Source organism: Aedes aegypti, chromosome 3, assembly GCF_002204515.2.
Source record: "Aedes aegypti strain LVP_AGWG chromosome 3, AaegL5.0 Primary Assembly, whole genome shotgun sequence".
Classification (NCBI taxonomy): Eukaryota; Metazoa; Arthropoda; class Insecta; order Diptera; family Culicidae; genus Aedes; species Aedes aegypti.
Window position 1 is genome coordinate 121,466,707 of NC_035109.1, and position 23,367 is coordinate 121,490,073.

Below are 23,367 nucleotides of genomic sequence, written 5' to 3' on the forward strand. Positions count from 1 at the left end.
ACGTAACGTCAGAAAGAAGAAGTGCTAGTGAGTGATTTGTTCAACTCTTGGTTGATTTGGTATAATTCCGAATATCTGAAAAAAAATGCTCAAATCAAACGTGTTTTTTCATATTTGAATATAAAGCCTCAAATGTTATTTATTCCATCTAAAATAGCTCTGATACGAAGTGTCTTATTAATCTTCTTCTTCTTCTTTCTGGCGTTACGTCCCAACTGGGACAAAGCCTGCTTCTCAGCTTAGTGTTCTTATGAGCACTTCCACAGTTGTTAACTGAGAGCTTTCTTTGCCGATTGACCATTTTTGCATGTGCATATCGTGTGGCAGGTACGAAGATACTCTATGCCCTGGGAATCGAGAAAATTTCCATTACGAAAAGATCCTCGACCAGCGGGATTCGAACCCACGACCCTCAGCATGGTCATGCTGAATAGCTGCGCGTTTACCGCTACGGCTATCTGGGCCCCTTATTAATACTCTATACTTTTGCGGATGAAAAAAAAAAGTGTTACGAAAATTTTGAGAGATTTGATATCAGCTAATCGAAATTTAGTGAATCAATTACGAATGGTCGTTAAACATTTATTTGCTAGTGCTATAATTATGTTATAAAGTATGTAACTCTATGAAAAATTAATTTACAAAAAATGTAAAATTAATATCAATAAATGTTAATTACAGTTAACACAGCTCACCCTTACCTTTCTCTATTCTCTTTTCAGACGCGACAACGATTGGATTGCCCCTCTCATCAATAGATTCGAACAAAGTTCCACCAGAGTTGCTCACGAAGATGCAAAACTAAATTATTTACTTTGTGAATCAAATCAAATTCAAAGAAAAAAGTCAACACCACTACCGCGTGTATTTAAGTGTATATCAGTGTTATTTTCGTTGTCAGTATTTCATCCGGGAAAATCAATATCCGTTAGTCTCGAGTGTTCGAATGTTACGAGGTGTGTGTTACCGATAAAAGCGCGGAATTAAGAAATCTCGAGTCTGCAGAAAAAAGAAGCCTATAAGAAGCAAGAAGGTTTTGGGTGTGTATCGTTTTTTTTGTGGTGCTCCATTATCTCGCGTTAGTTTTTGGCAACTCGATTCGATTCGGTTCGGTATCGATAACGACGGGAAGAAAGCAGCGCGAAAACTGCCTCACTCGTGTGGTCTGAGTGGTGCTCGGGTGGTGGTGACAAAAGCACCACGAGTAAGTAAGTGAGTGAGCGAGTGAGTGGGATCCGATTTACGAGGCAGGAAATTAGTGGTGTGCCCTTACTGGCCTATAACACGTTAGAAAGGCCTCTCTCTATCGGTACTACCAGCGCAAAATGTCCAGCGAAGAGGACAAACCACCGGCACCACCGGTTCGGCTTACCAGCAATCGTGGAGGCGGCGATCGGATCGATAGTGCCGCGCCGGTCGACATGAAACCGCTGCCTAAAGGTGAGTTCGGGGATTATTATGGCATCGGTTTTACTACACACGGTATCTTGGGAAATTGCGAGAGGTGTTAGCTCTGCTGGGTAGCATTCGACATTTCACGCAATGAATGGCGTCAAAAATTTATAAATGTGCAAAAAATGTCCCGAGCAAATATTTTTTTAAGCTTCAAATGATAAATTGTTATAAACATGAAAGGTAATCTAATAGATTGGAAATTAATCGCAATTCGCATGGTAGCGTATTATCATTGGTGGGAATTCATGGAAAAGAATGATTATATTCCCTGATACATATTTTTTTAAGAATCTTAGAAAAACTGTTTAGAAAATATAATAGCGAATTATTGAAAAATGAAAAAAAAATTTTTTGGAGAAATAGCTAGAGTGACGAATCAATGGACTACCAGGTGTTTCGTATTGTCCGTATTTTAAATTAGCATCATTTCGAATATAAATTTCTTTTTCAATTATTTATAGTTTTAATGTCGAGCTCCATTATTTCAACATTGGATAGTCTATGTAATTGAGTAGTACTGTACCAGGAAGGGAGCTTCAGTAGAGCTTCCTTACTGGTATTACAAGATTCTATAACATTCCCCAGAAAACCATTCCCCCGAAACCCATTCCCCAGAATTCCATTCCCCAGAATCTCATTCCCCAGAATGTACCATTCCCCAGAATTCCACTCCCCAGAATGAACCATTCCCCAGAAAACCAATCCCCAGAATGGACCATTCCCCAGAAAATTATATACCTACTTTAAAGTTTTGAAATAATCTATTTAAAAAACTTGAAAATTAAACTCCATACAAAGTTGTTTACAAGCACATGAGAAGATTAGCATTGGTGCTGCTAATTATGAACACTTTACGCATAATTTCATTTGCAAATGAACTATCACAGTAGTTTCACTTTTATTGGCACTTATAAAAACTGATAGATCAGTCTATGGGGAAACACAATATCAAATATTTATTTAAAAGAATATACAACTCATCACTACTCTGCACAAAATAGAGCTACACCCTTCTTTTGGTATAGTAGATTCCAAATGTATAATTTCACATGTATGTCCAATTTTTATCAAATGTAGTGATGTATGCAGCTTTTCATCAATGTTTTAAGAAGGTGCATCATCTCTTATAAGATACTTTTTAGGGCTACACCGATTAGAATAAAGACGTTGGTAGTATCATATTATACGTTTCCGATATAATGATTACGTAAACTCGGCAGAATAAAAACTTACTATTCTGCACATTAAAATGATACGCCCTTCTTTGCGTCAAGTCTAAATTACAAATGACTTGTTTAATTTTGCACAAAATAGTGATACACCCTTCTTTCAGTCTTATCATGTTGACGATATAGACAAAATTTTCCGTAAGTATACCAAATGGCAAGAAGGCATTTGGCATGATTGATTAAATGATCAAGGACCATTTGGTATAATGGTCATTTGGCCAATGACCATTTGGCATGACATGAAGAACATCCTTTTTGAAAAGAAGGAGCATAAGTATGACTGGATGGCAAATGGCTTTATACCAAATTATTTTATGCCAAGTGACCTTTTGCTATATGGGCTCTCCATCGATATATTTTGCCTATATCATTAATGAGATAATACTGAAAGAAGGGTGCATCACTATATATGCAAAAATAAACATATAGTCTGTATATTTTATGGGAATGTATTAAAAAAGGGTGTATTATAATAATATGCAAAATACTCATGAATAGGGGGATTAGGGGCATATTGGACACATTAGGTAAATGCTTATTTTACATAAAATGGAAATATGTTTCTTTGCTTTAAAATAAATCCACCGCTTCCTCTGCTTTGCTTATAAACTAATTTGAAGCTGAGAAAAAAATATAGTAGAATTTCAGAGGACAAATGAAGCAAAGCGTAAACTTTTATACCGTCAAAACTTTCATATACAATACAGATTTCGTACAGTTTATAAAGTTTTGCTGAAATATGCATATTCCCAGAGAGTAAGGGGGTGTCCATTTCGCCCCGTGTGTTCATTATGTCCCTAACCCTCCTACCTACATATTTGTTTTGTCATATCAGACCTTAGCCTGTCACATAAGTGACTCTTCTTCCTCTTTTCTGGCGTTACGTCCCTACTGGGACAGAGCCTGCTTCTCAGCTTAGTGTTCTTATGAGCACTTCCACAGTTATTAACTGAGAGCTTACTATGCCAATGACCATTTTTGCATGCGTATATCGTGTGGCAGGTACGAAGATACTCTATGCCCTGGGAAGTCGAGAAAATTTCCAACCCGAAAAGATCCTAGACCGGTGGGATTCGAACTCACGACCCTCATCTTGGTCTTGCTGAATAGCTGCGCGTTTACCGCTACGGCAATCTGCGCCCCCACATAAGGTGACTCACGCAAAGCAATAATTAAAAAAAGAAAAAAAAATGGTATTCATATAGCTTTCTGGGGAATGGTGCATTCTGGGGAATGGAATTCTGGGGAATGTTACATTCTGGGGAACGATTTTCTGGGGAATGGTTCATTCTGGGGAACGGAATTCTGGGGAATGGTTTTCGGGGGAATGGTTTTCTGGGGAATGTTATAGAATCGTATTACAAGAGTTAGTACAAATTGGTACAACATGCAACATGGTTGGCCCGAAAATTTATTCGAAGGTCAAAAGCTTGTTCTGAGCATGAGTATGAATGAGTATGAATGACCGATCGTAGTTGCTACTCCCTGATAGACCAGAACAGTCAAAACAGCAAGCGTCACGATCAAAGGATCAAACAATCTTTGAAGATCAGAAGCTTGTTCCTAAGACAAAGTTTCGATTTTCTGTTAATGTGTGGATACAGGTATTTTAAATATTTGTTTCATTTGGCTTCAATGCCCTCAATTTGTTTTTGAAAGTAAAATTTTTCTCCGTCATGATTCTCAGATGCCTAACATCATAATACCAATTTATTCGTATCCGGCTCAGCAAATGTAAAAAAGTTCAAATTGCTGCCGTTTCTTCAAATCTTGACGGATTGCCGTAGTTTAAGCTCGAATGGAATTCTCTAGATATCTAAATTTTAAAAAGTCATTGGAATTTATGGAAATATCCACCTGCTCGGAGATATTCCGGTAGGTCACTATATCAAATCTGCCCAACTTCCTTTTCAATCAATTGGTATAAATCTTACTTAAATTCAATTTATTTTTAAAGTTTCGATTATGGACCTCGTGTGGTAACTAAATAAGATAATGAGACTATATTTGGCCTTAGGATTTTTTTCGGTTCTTTAAGGGTTTTTAGTGGAACAAGCTCCAAAAAGGTCAAATGGAACAAGCTCCAAAAAGGACAAATCTTAATTGTCAAATTCAGATGTTAAACTTCATTATTGTATAAAAAAAAGTTCCAACCTGTTCAAACTGGTTAATTTTAAAGGTATTGGCTACCTAGATAATAGAATAGTTTAAAATACTCCTTAAGTTCGAAACTTCTCCATTTTATTTTTAAAAAGACACGAACACCGATTTCAGCCATTTAGCTGCACAGACTGTAAACTTAACACTAGACAACGGACAAGAAGCATGCTCCAATGGCACAGCCGAGGAATATTCCTGACGAAAAGTTTCAATGGCTGAAGCGGGAATCGAGCCCACACCCCATGACAAGATGCGCTTAAGTGCCTGACGACACTAATTGCACGGCTACGAGGCCCACTGTTATTCGTATTCCACTAATTAAGCATGGTACGCACGGTTCTCAAGTTTCTCAAACTTTCGACACAAGCTCATGGAAGAATGGTAGTCGGCAAATATCAAATTTTATGCAGAATAATCAAGAACGTAAATTACTTGACATTTGGAAACTACATCAAAAAAAAAAAGATTAGAAATTAAGTGTAATGCAAATAGATATCATTGTGTGTTTGTTTTTATCTTCCATGCCCAAGTAACCAGTAAGCACGATAATGCGGCACGGTAACAGCATTATATGCGCATATAGGGTAATCATTTGATGCATGTCAGTTTTATATAAGCATATAATGCTATTATAATGCCAGAAAAGGCGAAATAGCGTGCCATTATAGTGCAAAGATTTAACCGTACTTCTCTGCACCACTGTAATAGGAATTCTATGCAGCGGAAGTGCTGTTATAAGGTGTGTAAGCATTTGTAGTGCTATTGTAATGCATGTACACATCTATGATGCTGATTAAGGGCTTATTATTAGTGCTTATGGTTACTTGGGTGGTGGTCTCTTTGCTTCATAATTTTGATTTGACTACCACTGAAAAAGAACCCTGGCCAAGATAATAATATCCGTCTGTGAAACATATCACCTTCCCAATAGTTTGGCACACCTCTAACGGTTCATGATTTATCATGAAACGGCTGCATTCAGGCGGAGGATCTGTTAATATGTTTCGGCATATTATCAGGTCCTCTTCGAACGGAGGGACCGCCAGGGCTCAGTAGCTACTTATAAACTAGTGCTGGTTGTTGATGTTTCAGTCCGTTTACACGACCTGTAGCATCCTTTGTACTAATCAGTAATGGTGGTTAAATTTCAAAGCTAACGTGTGATCAATCGTTTTCTAATGCAACATAAGAATGGGTGTTTGGTGAAACTGTGAGTTACACACGTCGTTATAAAATAAGTGATTGTGTAAGTGCTAATAACGATATTTGAAGAAATGTATGGTGATGACAATGGTATTAGAAGAGAATTTGACAGTTTTATTTAAAGCACGTACATAATACAGTCGACTATCCACATCTCGATGTTCTACATCTCGATATCTCTCCCTATGTCGATGATTTCATAAGTCGCTTCTGTCTGCATACATTTTCACTCTCCATATTTCGATATCCTCCATATCTCGATATCTGTTGGTTCTTCGTACTCAATTTTCTCTCCGTATGTCGATATGACCAATATCGAAGGTTTCGAAGGTTACTAGACCAAAGTTTTGGGATTCAAAACATGTATGTCGATATGACCAATATCGAAGGTTGCATCGAAGGTTACTAGACCAAAGTTTTGGGATTCAAAACAAATTAGGATCGCAAAATGACGTCTGTTTGTGTATTACTTTCTTGGCAACGGAGTGTTTTTCAATCTAGTATTCATTGATCAAATAATAAATCACTAATGAAGTTGATCTAAGGTCTGGATTAACCCCAAGTTGATCTAAAGCGTTGGCGCAACATTTTTGGGCCATTTTTTTAGTGCGCTATGAACTCCAACATATTCAAAAAATCGATAAAACCAAGCAGTGGAAGCAGGGTTGTTTAGAAAAAATGGAAGAATACATAAATGATCATTCCCGAAGTTCTGTAAAAATCTTTCCTAGGTATTCAGTTATAATCTTGCGCAGGATTCTGTTAAAGTTGTAAATGTAATCATGAATACAATGAAATCCTTTCAGATTGATGCGTAGGATTGTATTAATAGCTTATTCAGAGTTCAGTAATAATATCACTGAATAAACTTAATTTATCCAACCTGGTAGTATCTTAAAAATTCTGTCCAAAGTTCAGAATCATGCTCTGTATCTTGCCAAAGATTTTTCTAAAATGCCATACAGGTTTTATATAAGAATTGTGCTTAGGATTCCTTCAGAATCTTGCCCAAAAATCCTTTGCTGTAATCTTCAAGAAAGCTACCGAAAAATATTGTGCGGATTTAGTGGTTTACCTAAGATTCTGTGGATTGCTTATAACGATTCTATCTAAATTTTCATGAAAATCGTGTGAAGGATTCTGAGAATCTATTTTTTTTTTGTAATAATTCTGGCCAGGATTCTGAAAAAAATCTACCACAAGATTGTGTGAATTTAATAACCCAAAAACCGGACCGAGGAAGTGTACCAGTATTCACACCCTTAAAGAAAAATATTGTTTCTAAATAAATTAAAAGACTTTTGATTACTGTCAATACGTTAAACGACAGCTTTTAATCCATGCTCAGAAGGAAAAATATGAAAACTGATCAGAAACTTTGTTTTGTTTGAAAAAATGGGGTAGTGAATACTGGACCACTTGCATCAGCATTCGCCAAGTTTTTAGTGTCGGTTCCTGAATTCGCCTCCTACGATGATTTTTTATGCAGGCTGACGCATCAGGAACACAATGCACATTGGTCCCAAAGCCATATCTAGGAAGACAAAAATGATTGTGCATTTTCAATTTTAAATGATTTTACATACAGTTATTCCGGTTGTTCCAGCAAATATCTCTTTTTTCGTTATCTTTATCATATAAAATTCGGTTTATGGTGAATATATCTTAAAGCGTTGATTTTTTATGAATAGTTTGTATGAAGCACTTTCAGAACTTTCAATTTTGCACATTTTTGCTGAAGGCACCAAAGAGCTATCTCGAATATTTTTCAAGTTATGGACAATTTTCGGTTAAAAACATATTATTTTCTATTTTTTTTCAATCGTTTCAAACAAAAAACGTCCTCACAGTTTTTTCACCATAAACAGAGAAAAAGATAATCTTTCTAATGCTGACAAAAGATTGAAAATCCGTTTGCGCCTTTCGGAGATATCGGCATTTGAAAATAACCATTTTTTCGAAGAAAATTTCTGATAACTCTGTAACTATAAGAGATAGAACAGTAGTTTCTTCGGCAAAAAGTTGCGCAATCAAAAGTTCTAAAAGTGCTCGGAACAAAGTTTTTGCGAGAAATTATCGTATAAAAAGTTATCAAGAAAAAACTGATTTTTCAGTACCACCCTAACTTTTTAGATAAAAAAAATCATAACTCGCGAACCATAAGAGATAGAAATTTGGATTCTTCGGCAAAGTTGCTTCAAATCGGTTGTTTTAAAACATTGTAGAACATTGTGTAGTCCTAAATGCGTCAGCAAAAAAGTTTATGTGCTGATCTCGTGAACCATGTGGGCCACCCTGATTTCACATCTCTAATAAAAATGTCTGAAAAATATGGAGAAACTTTGCCGAAGACACCATATATCTAAAATTGACGGTTTAGGCACAATCATTTTTGTCTTCCTAGATATGGCTTTGGGACCAATGTGCAATGGCCAAAACAGGTGCAAAAATGCAACAATTTTAAAGAAAAGTTGATTCGCTTTATGAAGTTCAGAAGAAACCTTGATTCGCTTTATGAAGTTCAAGATTTCCGGCCAAAATTCCTCAAAACCGGAATTACTGACCAAGATTGGCTGCACCCTTTTGCTTCTCCAATTCAATTGTAAAGCTTAGGTTAGAAGCAGCTTCGATTTGCTACTCGGAAAATTTCTTCGATTTGCTACTGGAAAATTTGCTACTTCGGAAAAGACGGTGAAAAAAGTCTTTTAAAGAATCCATCGTTCATCAATCTGGAAAATCATAACAATAAATTTTGTTTCCTTAGCTTAGCTTAACTTAGACTGACTACACATATCAATGGTTGCTATTCCGTGATTGACCGAAGTCAGTGAAAATGCACAAAGAATCAACTAGAAAATCGGCTGGGATTGGCCATAATCTTCTTCAATGTGCATAATTCAGTGCTTCTATTTATACATGGTCAATAACGGCGCCGGCCACGTCCTTGCAGTCAGGTGGGATTGGGGGAAGGAATGTTAGTGTGTAACCTTTGCTATCTGGAGACCGTGTTTGCCTCTGCATCTCCACAAAGGTTACTGAGAAGGATGTTTGTTAATGGGGAGGATCGTTGGGTCACAGAATTAGATTAGACCATGACAAATAATTATTGGTAAGATATAAACATGCTTATATGTAAATATAATATTTGCATTTGATATGAACAATATCTATGTAGAGAAAAATTATGCCGACACTTGACGTGACGAACCTTTCAAAGTATGTTGAATAAAATGAACCTTTCGAAAGTCTACACTCGTAGTGTCGAACCAATCAAAGTTTTTTCAGTAACAAAAATAAAGGTAAAAGGAAAAAGGTGTTTTGAAAATAAAAAAAAGTAGACATAAATAATTCATGAATCAGAGTTTATGTCAACACTCACAGTAACGAACCTTTCATAGTTTGTTGAAAAATCATATTTACGTCTCACCGTTGTAACAATAAAAGGTGCAGTCATACATATTTTATAGTTTAAAAATAGTAGCATGAAACAAGCTCACCAATTGATCCGTCATCCTTGAGCAGTAACAATCCACTTTCAGCTTCACTCGTTTGCTCGGCTATATAAAAGCACTCAGAGAAAATAGGCGCGCGACCCGAGAGGGAAACAATTGACGACTGCTCGGGCTTTCTTAACGCACTTCCCAGGAGCAAGCGTCAAGGTCGAAGGATCAAACACAACTAAGCGATCGCGGCACTTTTTTACTTTACTCGACCGATGCGCGACATGTTTGATCCTGCCCTCATCGCCCGCCCCCGCAGGAGTAAGCGCCAAGGTCGAAGGGTCAAACACAACTCCATAACAATAAATTTTGTTTCCATCCAAGAAGTAAGTTATTGGATGTGTAAAATTTCCATTTGTACTATTTATTTGGTCTTTGGGATAGGGATCATCCTACCATAGGGCATTAACTGAATGTTTGGTACAGTTTGTAAATCTAGAAAATTCGATAAAATTCCTCTAATTTATGCTACAAAACCAAATACATCACGTCTAAGTCTTTAGAACTTTTGGTGTTTGGATGTTTTCCGCCAATAGGTTAAATGAATGCTTATTTTGGTCCTTTTTGGTCACCGGAAGACTAGACATGTGACGGCTCAATCTTCATGATTTTAAATACCTTTGACTCATCTAGTTCCATTAAAAATGACTGTCAAGTAGACAGTGTCCACTCTGGTTATTTTTATCCACCGAGATAGCCAAATATTTTCGGAGAAATTTTGAGAAGAGCAGATGAAAATATTCCTCTCGGCATTCTTGAAGCATTCATTCAAAATACATCTAAGGGGCCTAAACAGTCGTGATCATTTGGTAGAGAAAGCTCTCAAACAACAATTGCGGAAGTGCACTCTTATAAAAAGTCAGGTAAATTTACGTCTTCTTTGATGCATGTATTATCAAAAAAATGATTGGGATAAACATGAAACATACATCGAAAGTAGAGTGCCTGTAAACAAGAGTTACGTCATGTTCCAGTTTTGACAGGTCTCCTGCTCGATTGGAACGCGGATTTGTATGGAGATGACAGTTTGACGCTGTTCCAATTTTGACATTGACGCCACTCTTATCTAGATTCACTCTGATCGAAAGCTATTTTGACATAAACATAGCGTTGCAAACGAAAATTGTATTTTTTTTTAATCTTCAACGAATTCTACTGTTGTAGAAGCATGAGGTATTGCAACACCATTGTGAAATTCAATTCGATTCTATTATAAAAGAGAACGTTCTTAAACTCTGAAGCATCTGAAAAACGTGAGCAGAAGGCAATCTCAACGTAATCGCAATCTATGTATGTGGTTTAACAGGACACGTAAAAAAATAAATTGAAAAACGTTGATAAACCATATGGTCATTTTTTTTATTTCCAGATTTCTTACGGACAGCCCTTTATAAGGAAATATAACCTTTAAACTGAAATCTTACAATTGGACCAAGATTTAATCAAATTTAAAACCAGCAAAAATTCTGCGTTTTCCCTATCTTTCATCTCATCAACTTTCTTTTTTCTACATATCACTAAACATTTTTTAAAAAGCTTTTTGAACAGAATGATGAGTATTTCATAACAACGAAAAAAAAAAAAATAAACAGTGACCAGCTCGGATCGAGAATAGGGTCCTAAAATGTTTAATGGAATCTTGTTTTTATTTAATAACACGAAAGAACACTAAAGCAATTTTCCCCTCTCAAATAACTGATATATCGTATTTAAATTTTAATTTAAAAATTGGGTCCATAAATGAACATTGCCACTTTTGATCATGTTTAACCTTCGCTTAGTTGACAAAAACTCCACAAGGGGTTTAGTCTTAACATTGCACACTGGGTCAGGAGCAGAATTTAGCCAGACAAAACCTCTAGCGCTTTAGGAGTGATTTTTTTCGGGTTGGTGTCAAAGGAGACTTATCTTGTATTTGTGTGTTCTTCAATTTGATGGTAAAAGTTAGTTGGAAACTTCGCCGCATAGGTGGCGCTGCGATGCAAACTTTTTTGTTTTGCGTCCTAGAGCTTTCGCGTCTTCGGCAATGTTTTAAAACGTGTAAAAATACTACAAGTTGCGGAAAACACCAAAGTTCTAGGACCTCAAATAACAAAGTTATGGTAAAAAATGTGCAAATCACTTAAATTTTACGTTTTTTCTACTTTTTACGTCAAAATCGTAAAATGTTTCATTTTAAAAACCAGTCTTCTCTTAATTTCGATAACATGCATGTACTGTATGGAAAAAAATCTTACTTTTATATAAATATTTGATTTTTTGAACAAATTATTGTAAAAATATCATAATTTCTACCAAAACTTTTCTCAAAAATTTGCTAATTTTTGCAAAAACTTATCAATGATCCCAAATACGCTAAATTTCATCTACCAAATGTCAAAGTTTGCCGGAAGTATATTTTGATATATTTGAGATATCTGAATTCAAAATAACCACCTTTTTCATATATAGAGTAAGGTGGGGCAAAAGTTCGACCTTAGTGGTATAATCAAAGTTCCCAGGAATATAATAGCAGTTGAAACAAAACAAATACCATACAGTGAACCTTCAACATATTGGCTATAACTTTGCTGAAAAAACTTGTGTCAAAATATTTACCCATATTTAGTTATAACAGTTTCAAAATTGATTGTCTTAAACGAATTTTTGCCCCACCGGTGGGGCAAATGTTCGAATCTAGTGTGGGGCAAAAGTTCGTTGGCTAAAACACAAAATATCAATACTTTAATACCAGGCATACATTATACCAGCCGTAAACTTATGTTTGCCGAAAAATACACACTAAATTTTCATCAAAAAATGCCCAAAACAGGGTAATACACCCAAAAAATAGCAGTTTTTCGCAAAACTAAGTGAACACGTAAAAGTTTGTGACATTTTTCGCACGATCAGGCAAATTTCGCTAAATTTGAAGATAATATGTAGATCGAACTTTTGCCCCGCAGATTCAAACTTTTGCCCCGCTATGGGCCAAAAATTGATTCCAACTATTTATGGAAAAACTAATACACGTCAAAGCATCCTTATGATAGGCCTAGAAACGCCCTTACATAAAATATTGAAAAAGATTTTATCTTCATTTGGTTCCATGCATCGAAAGTTTGACCAAATATTACAATATTTACGTCGAAAAACAACAAATTGCCATAACTTTTCCAAATCTCAATCGATTTTTATGATATTTGGAGCGAAAGTCTTTTACTTGAATAGCATTCGAACCACCATGACATTACTAAGTTTTGATTTGATTTGAGCTAGAAATCTTAAAAAGAAACTCTTGCCCCACTCGAACTTTTGCCCCACTTTACTCTATGGAATGACTTATTATTAATTTTATCATTGTACTACAACATTGTTGACACATTGCGTCAGTCAAAATTTATTAATCAAATACTTTTTGTTCGTCAGGTGTTTCAGTGTCTAGATATTTCCATATTGTTGTGTGGCTCTTTTGTCATCTCCAGCAACTGTCTAATTAGAACTTCGCTGTGGCTTGCTATAATTTTTTTTTTACATCCTGTTATGACCGTGTCGAGACAGTTCTCTCTGACATAAATCACAATTCACAAATCACAAGTATCAAAATAAAAGTATTGGATTTACAAATCTTAAGTGACGCAATGTGTCAAAAATCTTGTAGAATAATGACAAAATTAATGATAAGTCCATTCCATTTATATGAAAAAGATGGTTATTTTGAATTTAGATATCTCAAGTGTATCAAAATATACATCTGGCAAACTTTGATATTCGGTAGATGAAATATAGCATATTTCGGAACATTGATAAGTTTTTGCAAAAACTTGCAACTTTTTGAGTGGAGTTATGTTGAAAAGTATTATATTTTTACAATAATTAGTTCAAAAATTCAAGTATTTTTATAAAAATAAGATATTTTTTTCATACAGTACATGCATTTTATCGTAATTAAGCGACGTATTTAAGTAAATTTAAGTGATTTACACATTTTTTACCATAACTTTGCTATTTGAAGTCCTAGAACTTTGGTGTTTTCCGCAACTTGTCGTATTTTTACACGTTCTAAAACATTGCCGAAGACGCGAAAGCTCTAGGACGCAAAACAAAAAAGTTTGCATCGCAGCGCCACCTATGCGGCGAAATTTCCAACTAACTTTTATCATCAAATTGAAGAACAAACAAATTCATGATAAGTCTCCTTTGACACCAACCCGAAAAAATGCACTCCTAAAGCGCTAGAGGTTTTGTCTGACTAAATTCTGCTACTGGCCCAGTGTGCATTGGGGTTGTTCCTATCTGACATTTCGGAAGAGACACGGAATACAAAATACACCCAAAATTTGAGTTTAAGCCAAGGGGAGTGAACAAATCTAAAGAAACAAAAAAAAAGTTTTTTGGACTTAAACAAACAAAAAACATAGAAAAATTGAATAAACATGTGTTTTTGACCTAAATTTAAGCGTTTGGATCTAAAATTGGGAAAGGGCTGTAGGACCGTATTATCGACAGCAAAGCACTTCATTCAAAACCGTCAATACTAATTCTGTCACACATCTTTTCTCCCACCCCCACAGAACCGGACGATGCCGACCGCAAGAAGAAAACGCTCAAAAACAAAATCAAAGTCTCCAAAGCGTCCCACAATGACTCAAAACCGAACATCTCCTACCCGACCAACTTCGAGCACACGGTCCACGTGGGCTTCGACGCCATCACCGGAGAATTTACGGTAAGTACCCACCCACCAGGAAAAAGGCACCCATCTGCTACTACATATATTCCTATATACATCTTACATTTTGGCAGTGCATGCATTTCGGATAGGTTTTTCCGTTTGAAAGTTATTCGTTGCCAGTTGCGTTGATGAGTTGAGTAGAATCGAATCGTTGAAAAGCTGTCTTCCTCTTGGGTGGAGTTCTGCACCTACACTGAGACAAAAACAACTGTAAAATTACATCATTCTCGATTCGCATCACTCGCGTTGTAAAGGTCATTCCAAGGAACAATTGAAAATTACATTCGAATTATTGTAATAACGTGTATGGAACAGCGTGACTGGTCAATTCAGATCATTTTGTCTATGTTATTACAATAATTCGAGTAGAATTTCACGTAATAAAAACTTCGCAAGTGATGTGCATCGAAACTGACGTGATATTACTATTTATTTTTCGATGTGTACACCTACAGCGTGTGTGAGTGCATTGGGAAGGGGTCTTTTGCGATAGTATCTTCTTCAAAGGACCAGAATCGGAAAGTAACCTCTCACTCGTTGTTTCGCTGATGCACTTGATTGGCGGCGAGGTATGCTTCAGCCGTGTCGGTTTGTGGTGAGATGATTATTTATGAGTTTTTGCATTTATGCTTCTTCGGTACAAGTATTGTGTATGTGTGACCTTTTGCTTTTGTGCGCGCTTTGAACGTCGGATTTGGAGATCTCGTTGTGAATATTTGATGACGTAAAAGTAAGTTTTCCGTTTTTGGTTCGCGCTTTCCTCCCAGCCAAGCTATTTTTCTCCTCTCTTGACAGAATCACGATAAATTGGTTCGCATTTCGGGACAGGGTATGGGTTATGCTCGATGCTCGAAAAGCGGGGCTTTTGGCTATTTTGGGACTGTTGTCGTTCATTTACTAACGTAAAGGTCATCACTGCACAAATTATCTTTTACCATGTGAGGGATGATTGGTTTACGATGTAATGGAATTCATCAGAGAAATTTCCAACCGCGAAAACAGCTGCTCGTGGCACAACAAATTCGCGAAGTATGAAAGATTTGGGTTGAAATGAACTTGTACTTCATACTCTTATCAGGGAGATTTGTATCCATGGACTGAAGCAATCAAAGGGATGTCACTGCCAACAACGTCCAATCAATGCTGTCGCGACGTATTATCTGAAATTGAAATCGATTGTTGTACAGATTCTATTTTAGAAGTGCTATTTTCGGCTTCACTTCGAGTTAAGCCCTGCAATAAAGGTATGCTGTTTTGGGGTATTGCTATTAATGATATTTTGTGGAAAGAAAATGCATTTTCTCTCTATCAGAGGATAGAAGGTTCTATCAAAGCCCACGTTCTATATGAATTGTAAAAATAATATAACAAGAAAACACCAAAAAAACATGAAATTTTCTAAGAATCTCTAAAACATGACCACTGATGTGATAGACTATTATGATACGTCTTTCTCGACGCCTGATCAGACAATCAAATTATCACTGAAACAGACGCAAAACAAACAACAAAGCAAGCGCACTTACAATCGTTTGTCCCAACTTCTGCGGATTGGGATACAAACTCAAGAAAAATTGTCATGACAAATGCAAGGGCAATATTGTTGCAACTTTTTCAATTCGCGATAAATCCTTTATTTTAAACACATTGGAACACATTGCAATGGAAGGGTTAGAAAATCACTACGCACGCGGTGAGCAATCTTTGTCACATTCTGTTCAAGTTGTGATAAACTGTTGTTGCGTAATAAGATTGTTGCAACAATAATATGAGAGGATAATGTCTTTGTTGCTTCTCTTCCGTTCACTGATCTTCATTTCAACGTGGCAGGATCCTTTTTCTTCTTGTTTTTGGCATTATCCCTTCACTAGGACAGAGCCTGCTACTTACAAGGGAAGGTCACGATGGTGTTACACGGGGTTTTCAATCGGACTATTTTTGTTAGATTCTGCATGTCGAAATATGAAAAACCACAAAGCCTTTCGGGTGATGGGCCAGTGGTGTAGCCAGGAGGGGCTCTGAAAGAGGCAATTTTGTACGAATATAATATTATTGAGTTAATTGAAAATTTGACAAAAAGATTTTTCTCAGTATTTGTTATGAAAGTAACGAACAAAATTAACATTAACGTATGTTTAAAATGTATTTTTATGCCATAGGCGTAACTAGAATAAGTTCTTCTTGTCATACTTTTCCAATAAAATCCAATTGATTTTGGTGTCAATATTCCATGCACTTCATGGTTTTCTATCATCTATCATAGAACCCGAGATAAACTTAATGTTTTTTCTGTAGTGTAGTAAGAAGAGCTTGGAAAGGGCCAGTTGAATAATGAAGAAGATATGGAGATACAAATAGTACTGACAAGATATATTGCCAAGAAAATCCTCCGAGGTCATAAATGGGACTGTTTTCCAGATTGTAAATATGTGTAGAATTCCAAGGTTTGTTGGAACGTTCGTAAACCAGTAGTGTAGTCAGTAAAAGCATCAATGTAAGCAATTTTTGATATTTTTTTTCAGATTATTTTCTAATATTTCAAATATATTAATAATTACAGTTTGCTCGAATTATTAATAATTGTAGCAGAATAAAAGACAGCTGTATAGTAATTGATACATTTTATCATTTACTATATTCAAATACTAGTATTTAACTAATATTTCATCAATTCCCTCACCTCCGCAACATTTTTGTTTGTAAATTTGTTTGCATCGTTTCACTGGTCCATATCTTTCTATTCAGCGTCCTTTCTATTCTACATTTTCTCAAGGAGAATAAAATAGCCTCAGAATTTCAGGGATTGCTTTCGTTTTTTTCCCTTGTCAACCCATCCCCTAAATCGCCTTCAATATATTCTTTCTCTTGATACATTTTTTTCTTAATAGAGAAGGTCACGATGGTGTTACATATGGTGTGACTTTTTATCAGAATCGAATAATCAGAAAGGGCTTGTTTTCAATCACTGGTCAGAATAAAAAAAATCAGAATGTATTGGAGGAGCTCCGAGGTTTTGACGAGCCTAGTTTGTCCAATAATCTACTTGGGAAAATGCAAAGTATTCTGGAGAGAGATAATGACTAGTGTTAAGATACAAACAATCTACATACAAATTGATGCAAAAGAGTAAACATTTGTAATATTTTGTTTGTTTTAATGTTTTGTAACGGCATTATATATTTTTACCGACCTTAACACTCGAATATATCACGAGTGCTTCCAAAAGCGTTACGTAATTTAAAGATAGAGTAAAACCATTTTACGTTTATTTGGCACTGTGTGACGTAAGTTACAATACAGACAATACAACTGTCTCTTATATAGTTTCACCTTAAATTTTATTATTTTGTTACAACTGAAATTAACAAGCATACAAACAGTACACATTAGTTCCATAACAGGCTCAAAAAAAAAAAAACAAAAAAAAATAAAAAGGTTAAGTGGCAAAATGATTCCACATGGACCCTTACTGTCTACACTACTGCTTTATTCTTGACAATCCCTTTCTAATTGCACTATTGAAAAAAATGCATGTCTTCTATGAAAGAAATAAGAAAACCATGAAATGCACGGAATATCAACACCTAAACAAATTTGGTTTTATTTTAATAATATGTCAAGAAAAACCCATACTGGTTACGCCTATGGCATGAAAAAAATACATTATAAACAAACATTAATATAAATTCTCTTCTTTACTATCACAAAAAATACTGAAAAAATCTTTTCGTCAAATTTTCATTTAACTCAATAATATTATATACGCAAAAAATTACCCCTTTCAGAGCCCCTCCTGGCTACACCACTGGTCCATCACCCGAAAGGCTTTGGGGTTTTTCATATTTCGACATGTAGGATCTAACAAAAATAGTCCGGTTGGAAACCCCGTGTAACACCATCGTGACCTTCCCTTGTTAGCTTGGTGTTCTAATAGCATTGCTACTGCTATTGCGTTACGTTAAAGACCCATTTCGCGCCAAATCTTATTCCATCCTGGCAGCACCCCCACAGATTTCAACGAAATTTTCTGGATGTGTAGACGTCGACTAGGTGAGCCACTTTGCACACTTAGTTTTTTCCAAAATTTATCTGGACTCTGTTTTGGAAAGTGCCAAACTTTTTACCTCTTTGTTTTTCAAAATAATCAAATCAAAAATGGCAACTCCTACAAAAAAGTTTTGTATAGATTACAAGTAATCGTCATAATTAAAAAAATGATTTGGAAAATTTGAAGTCGATATTTTAACTTGTTTTTAATTATGAATTGTGGTTTACGGTTAACCAGCCGAGTGGAAGTTTAACAACTACCAAAAAGCTAAACATTACATATCCTTTGCAATTGGATTAGATGGACAAATTGATGTGAAGATTTGCGAAAAAGTTACACGTCTTCTCAGTGAGAATCGAACTCACGACTCCCTGATCTCTAGTTAGGGCGCGTTACCCCTAACGCAAATCTTCACATCAATTTGTCCATCTAATCCAATTGCAAATTATATGTAATGTTTAGCTTTTCGGTAGTTGTTCGATATTTTTGTTTTAACTAAATTTTATCTCAAGCTGGTAATTATGTGGACCAGTAGCGCAACCAGAATTTGGTTCTAGGGGGGGTTTTGCAAAATTTAAAATACTTCTTGAGAAGATATTTTTAGATAAAATAAAATGAGTTAATGAATTTAAGTAATCTGGGGGCAAATTGATCACTTTTTCACAAATTGTTGACATCTTTTCCTTTAGAATCAAAAAAATGTTAAATTTATTTCAGTAAAATCAGTACTTCATTAATCTCTATCAGTTTATGTAAACGATTTTTTATGAAATAAAATTTCACAATTCATAAAATTAGTTTTAATGTCAAAAATTGAAAATGACACATTGGGGCGAAATTGATCACTATATAATAAAGCATATTTTAGAATGTAAAATTTTCCTATCTACTAAATTTGGGTCTCCTGAATCTGAAAATGATGTCAAAATTCTTACAACTCGTGTATATCATCATTTTATTGCAAAATTAAACTTTGTAAATCTGCACAATACGCCTAAATGTATGCAATTTCCCTTCAAATAAGCACGTTATTCGACAATAATCGGTTTTATGGGCAAAACAATATTCCTGTAATGTTGCACGATTTCACAAATGAGTTCAGCAATGCACACTGAAGCTTACACAACATTTTGTTAAGTGTTCAAGGTTTACATGCAGGCTTAGTACCAGCGAATTGTTTAGTACCGACATTTCCAACAGTATTGTTAACACCTTCAAAACTGTGAATATTTATATGCAAAACTGACTTTAATAAAAATGAAATAGTTTAAAATCATCATTAGACATCTATAAACTAAAAAACATGGAATGCCTGTGATGGCAACGAAGTATTGAGCATCCTTGAAATTATTATTATTATTAGTTTATTTGTGACACTTTACCACCAGCGTGGCATTCGTGTCAGATTAATTATTTGTAGTAGTTAGTTACATTGTTACTATAGATGAGTTATTAGATTTCTTTAAATAAATTACAGTCTATCAAGAATCGTATTACTGCTTCCTCTCTGTCTTTGTTGTAGGCTAATATTTCATTGAGCGATCCGGTAATACCACAGCGTTTTCTATTTGGCTCCAATCCTTTGCAGTCAACCAGAAGATGACGTACTGTTATATGCACTCCGCAGAAATTGCATGTTGGTGGGGGGTTGGAACTCATCAGATGAGCGTGGGTGATGCGTGTGTGTCCTATCCGCATTCGTGACAGAACTCGTTGTTCGCATGGAGACTTCCGGTCTGAATACCTAGTGGGTGTTGGTTTGATTTCACGTAGATGCACTTGACTTCGATGCCATTCCAACTCCCAAACTTCCCATATTTTACTTTTCATAGTACGAATTGCGTCTTGGGCTGGTATGGGAATGTCCACAGGCGTTAGAGTCCTTCCTTGCTTCGCTAGCTCATCCGCTTTCTCATTGCCAGCAATGCCGGCGTGTCCAGGAATCCAGCTAAAAGTGATGTCTTTTCCCACAACCATCTCCTCGATGGATTGGATCCATGGGTGTTTGGATCGACCTCCACCTAGCGCGTCAATGCAGCTCGCCGAATCAGTCAAAATAATCGTTTTTGCCCTTTGTACATTAGAGACAGCTATTTTTAAAGCAAAGGCTTCCGCAGAAAATATTCCGCATGAATCTGGGAGGCGGAAGCTCAGATTGCTACTACCCGTGACTACACCGGCGCCGATATGTCCGTTATCTTTGGAGCCATCCGTATACAATTTGTCATGTCTACTGTAGCGAGTCGTGATAAAATCATTGAACTTAGGCAGTACAGTGATCTTGTTTTCACCGGCCTTGATATTACGTTTAAGACTATGATCAATAGTTGGGGATGGCGAGTGCCATGCTCTGTCTGTGGTTCTCAACGTTTTACAGATATCGGGAAGGCACCATCCAGTTAGGTCCATCAGCAGTGTTCTGACCCTTTGAATTAAGGGAAGCCCGGTTACATCTTCAGTTTTTTCAAGTAGTCGGACTGCTAGTTGAGTTAAGCGTTGGATTATCGCAAAGTGGAAAGGGAGACAGCCAGCTTCGGCCATAATTGAGATGATCGGGCTTGTTGCGAATACCCCTGTTGCTTGCCGAATAACATCGTTGTATGTTGGACCTAAAATTCTTTCCATGTCTGCAATGTTACAACTTGTTAGCCCTATGCCGAAGTACAGCTTTGAGTGTACAAGTGCGCTTCCTATTTTCAAGAGTGTTGCTCTGCTGCTTCTTTTGAGGCGATATCCAAGTATTCGAAGGATTTGAGTTCGTCTTTGGCAACTTTGCTTTATAGACGAAAAGTGTTTTATAAAATTTAATTTGGAGTCGATTACTACGCCCAGAACTTTCAAGCTTCGTACTCTTGGGATAGGAATATTGTCTATTTTGATTGCTCGACCACATTTGCGGTGGCGTGAGGAGCAGACATGCATTAACTTGGACTTTGTAGGAGCTATAGCAAATCCCACATCAGTGGCCCAACCGACAGCCGCTTTGACAGATTTTTTCATAATCCTACGAATATCTCCGTGATTTTTCCCCTTCACAATAAGGAGCACATCGTCTGCGTAGAGAAGGATTTCTGTACCGGATGGGATAACGTCAAAAATAGGTTGCATAGCCACAAGAAAAAGTGTCACGGAAAGAATCGAGCCTTGAGGCACACCGTTGTGTGCTTTCCTCAGTGAAGACAACGAGCCATTTGCAGCAACTCGAAAGTACCTGTCGCAGAGAAAACTGGAAACAATGTTCATCATTCTTCCTGAAATACGCCATCTGGATAGTGTACGTAGAATCGCTGGTCTATATGTGGTGTCATAGGCTTTTGAGACATCAAGAGAGACGATTTCAACGTGCTCATCCGATTTGAGGTCAATGTATGATTCTAGTGTGGCCAGATGAGAGTCGACACCTTTCCCAGATCTGAAGGCATGTTGACGTGCATCGAGTTTGCCACTGGTTTCCAGCTCGGTGATAAGCCTACGGTTCACCATTCTCTCGAACAGCTTACCAAGGCAACTTAAAAGGGTTATAGGCCGATACCCTTCAGGTTTACTACGATCTGCATCATGTTTTGGGATTGGTATTACTGTACCAACTTTCCACTGCGATGGGAAGATTCCGCTGTCCCATATTCGGTTGTACAAGTTGAGAAGGACAATTTTTGCAGAAAAGGGAAGGCGTTGCAGGAAGGTGTAGCTCACGTTGTCTGCGCCGGTCGAGCTGCCACCTCGTCGGTTAAGTGCCCAAATCAGTTCATCTATTGTGAAGTCTGTGTTGTAGAGCTTGTGGAGGTTGGACCGCTGATTTTTGAAGGTTTCACAGTTATCTGCTTTGTGTTTTCTTCTAAACTGTTCAGAGTAGTGTTCATCCGAAGATTTTTTCTGATATTCGTCAGCCAGTGCGTTTGCTACTTTCTCTCCATTGTTGGTGTGCCCAGTTGGCAAGTTCAACGCTATAGTGCTGTTTTTTCTTTTGCCTTGAAGTCTGTTGATGTTATTCCACACCTGGGAAGTTGGTGTGTCAGGGTTAATGCTTTCTACAAAGTTCTCCCAGCTTTTGAGTTTCGCATCGTTGATAGTTTTGCGACAAATGGAACGGGCCTCTTGAAATTGCTTCAAAGCGGTGATTTTCCGTGGGTCATTGTCTTCGAGACGACGGAGGGCTCGTAGGCATTTTCGTCTAGCTTTGATTGTTGCCTCCACTTCACTGTTCCACCATGGTACATATTTCCGTCCGATGTTCCCTGTAGTTTTTGGGATGCTGGATTCCGCGGCAGATATAATTTTATTGGTGAATTCGTCCACCGTCAGAATAGCCCCCGAACAAATACTATTTGTGATGATTTGTTCATAGAGCTCCCAGTTGGCTTTACCAAATATCCATTTGGGTCTGTGTTGTGTTTCACCTCTTTTGCTATGGGTATCAATTAGAATTGGGAGGTGGTCGCTACCAGAGTACTCTAGAAGAGTGTTCCATTTGAATTTAGCTGCATGTGTTGCAGAGCAAAATGATACATCGAGGGCTTGCGATGCTCCAGTGGATGGGTCAATACGTGTGTGAGAACCGTTGTTTAGAATAACCATATCGTGCTGCACTATCATCTCCAGTATGGTTTCACCCCTTTTCTTGCATTCAGATGCTGAATTGGACGTCCTACTTCCCCATGCCGTATGATGAGCATTTACGTCACCAAGTATGAGAGTTGGTTTGGGCAGCTCTTTCAAAAGCTCGTCCAGCGCTTCGACAGCATTTTTATCTTTCGGTGGAAGGTATATTGAGGCAACCGTAATTGGTATCGGTGTGTAAAGTTTCACAGCAACCGCTTGAATTTTGGTTTTCAGATTGATTAACTGGAAGGGGGTTCCAATCTTGATGGCCATTCCAGCACCTTGCCTACCGTGCGGGGAGCAGTGGCTTAAGAAGAGTTTGTAATTCTTCCCAAGACAATTTTGGTCTAATCGATTGCTATCAGCGTTTGTTTCTTGCAGACCAATAATGATAGGCTGATGCTTGCCAATCAAGAGCTGGAGTTCGGCTAAGTGCGAGCGAAGGCCACTAATGTTCCA

The 23,367-nt window shown here is 36.9% G+C and overlaps 1 protein-coding gene across 6 annotated transcripts in view; it reads left to right on the plus strand.

Moving 5' to 3' along the window:
• Positions 1-23,367, plus strand: part of LOC5575304 (serine/threonine-protein kinase PAK 1) — a 190,676-nt gene that overhangs the window by 10,761 nt on the left and 156,548 nt on the right. For 5 of the 6 annotated variants that reach the window (XM_021852834.1, XM_021852830.1, XM_021852831.1 and 2 more), the window contains 2 exons: positions 723-1,440; positions 14,101-14,255. In XM_021852834.1, coding sequence (XP_021708526.1) covers positions 1,326-1,440; positions 14,101-14,255 — 270 coding nt within the window. In that variant the 5' untranslated portion in view covers positions 723-1,325. The remainder of the gene's footprint in view (positions 1-722; positions 1,441-14,100; positions 14,256-23,367) is intronic. The other variant, XM_021852832.1, reaches the window with a different exon arrangement.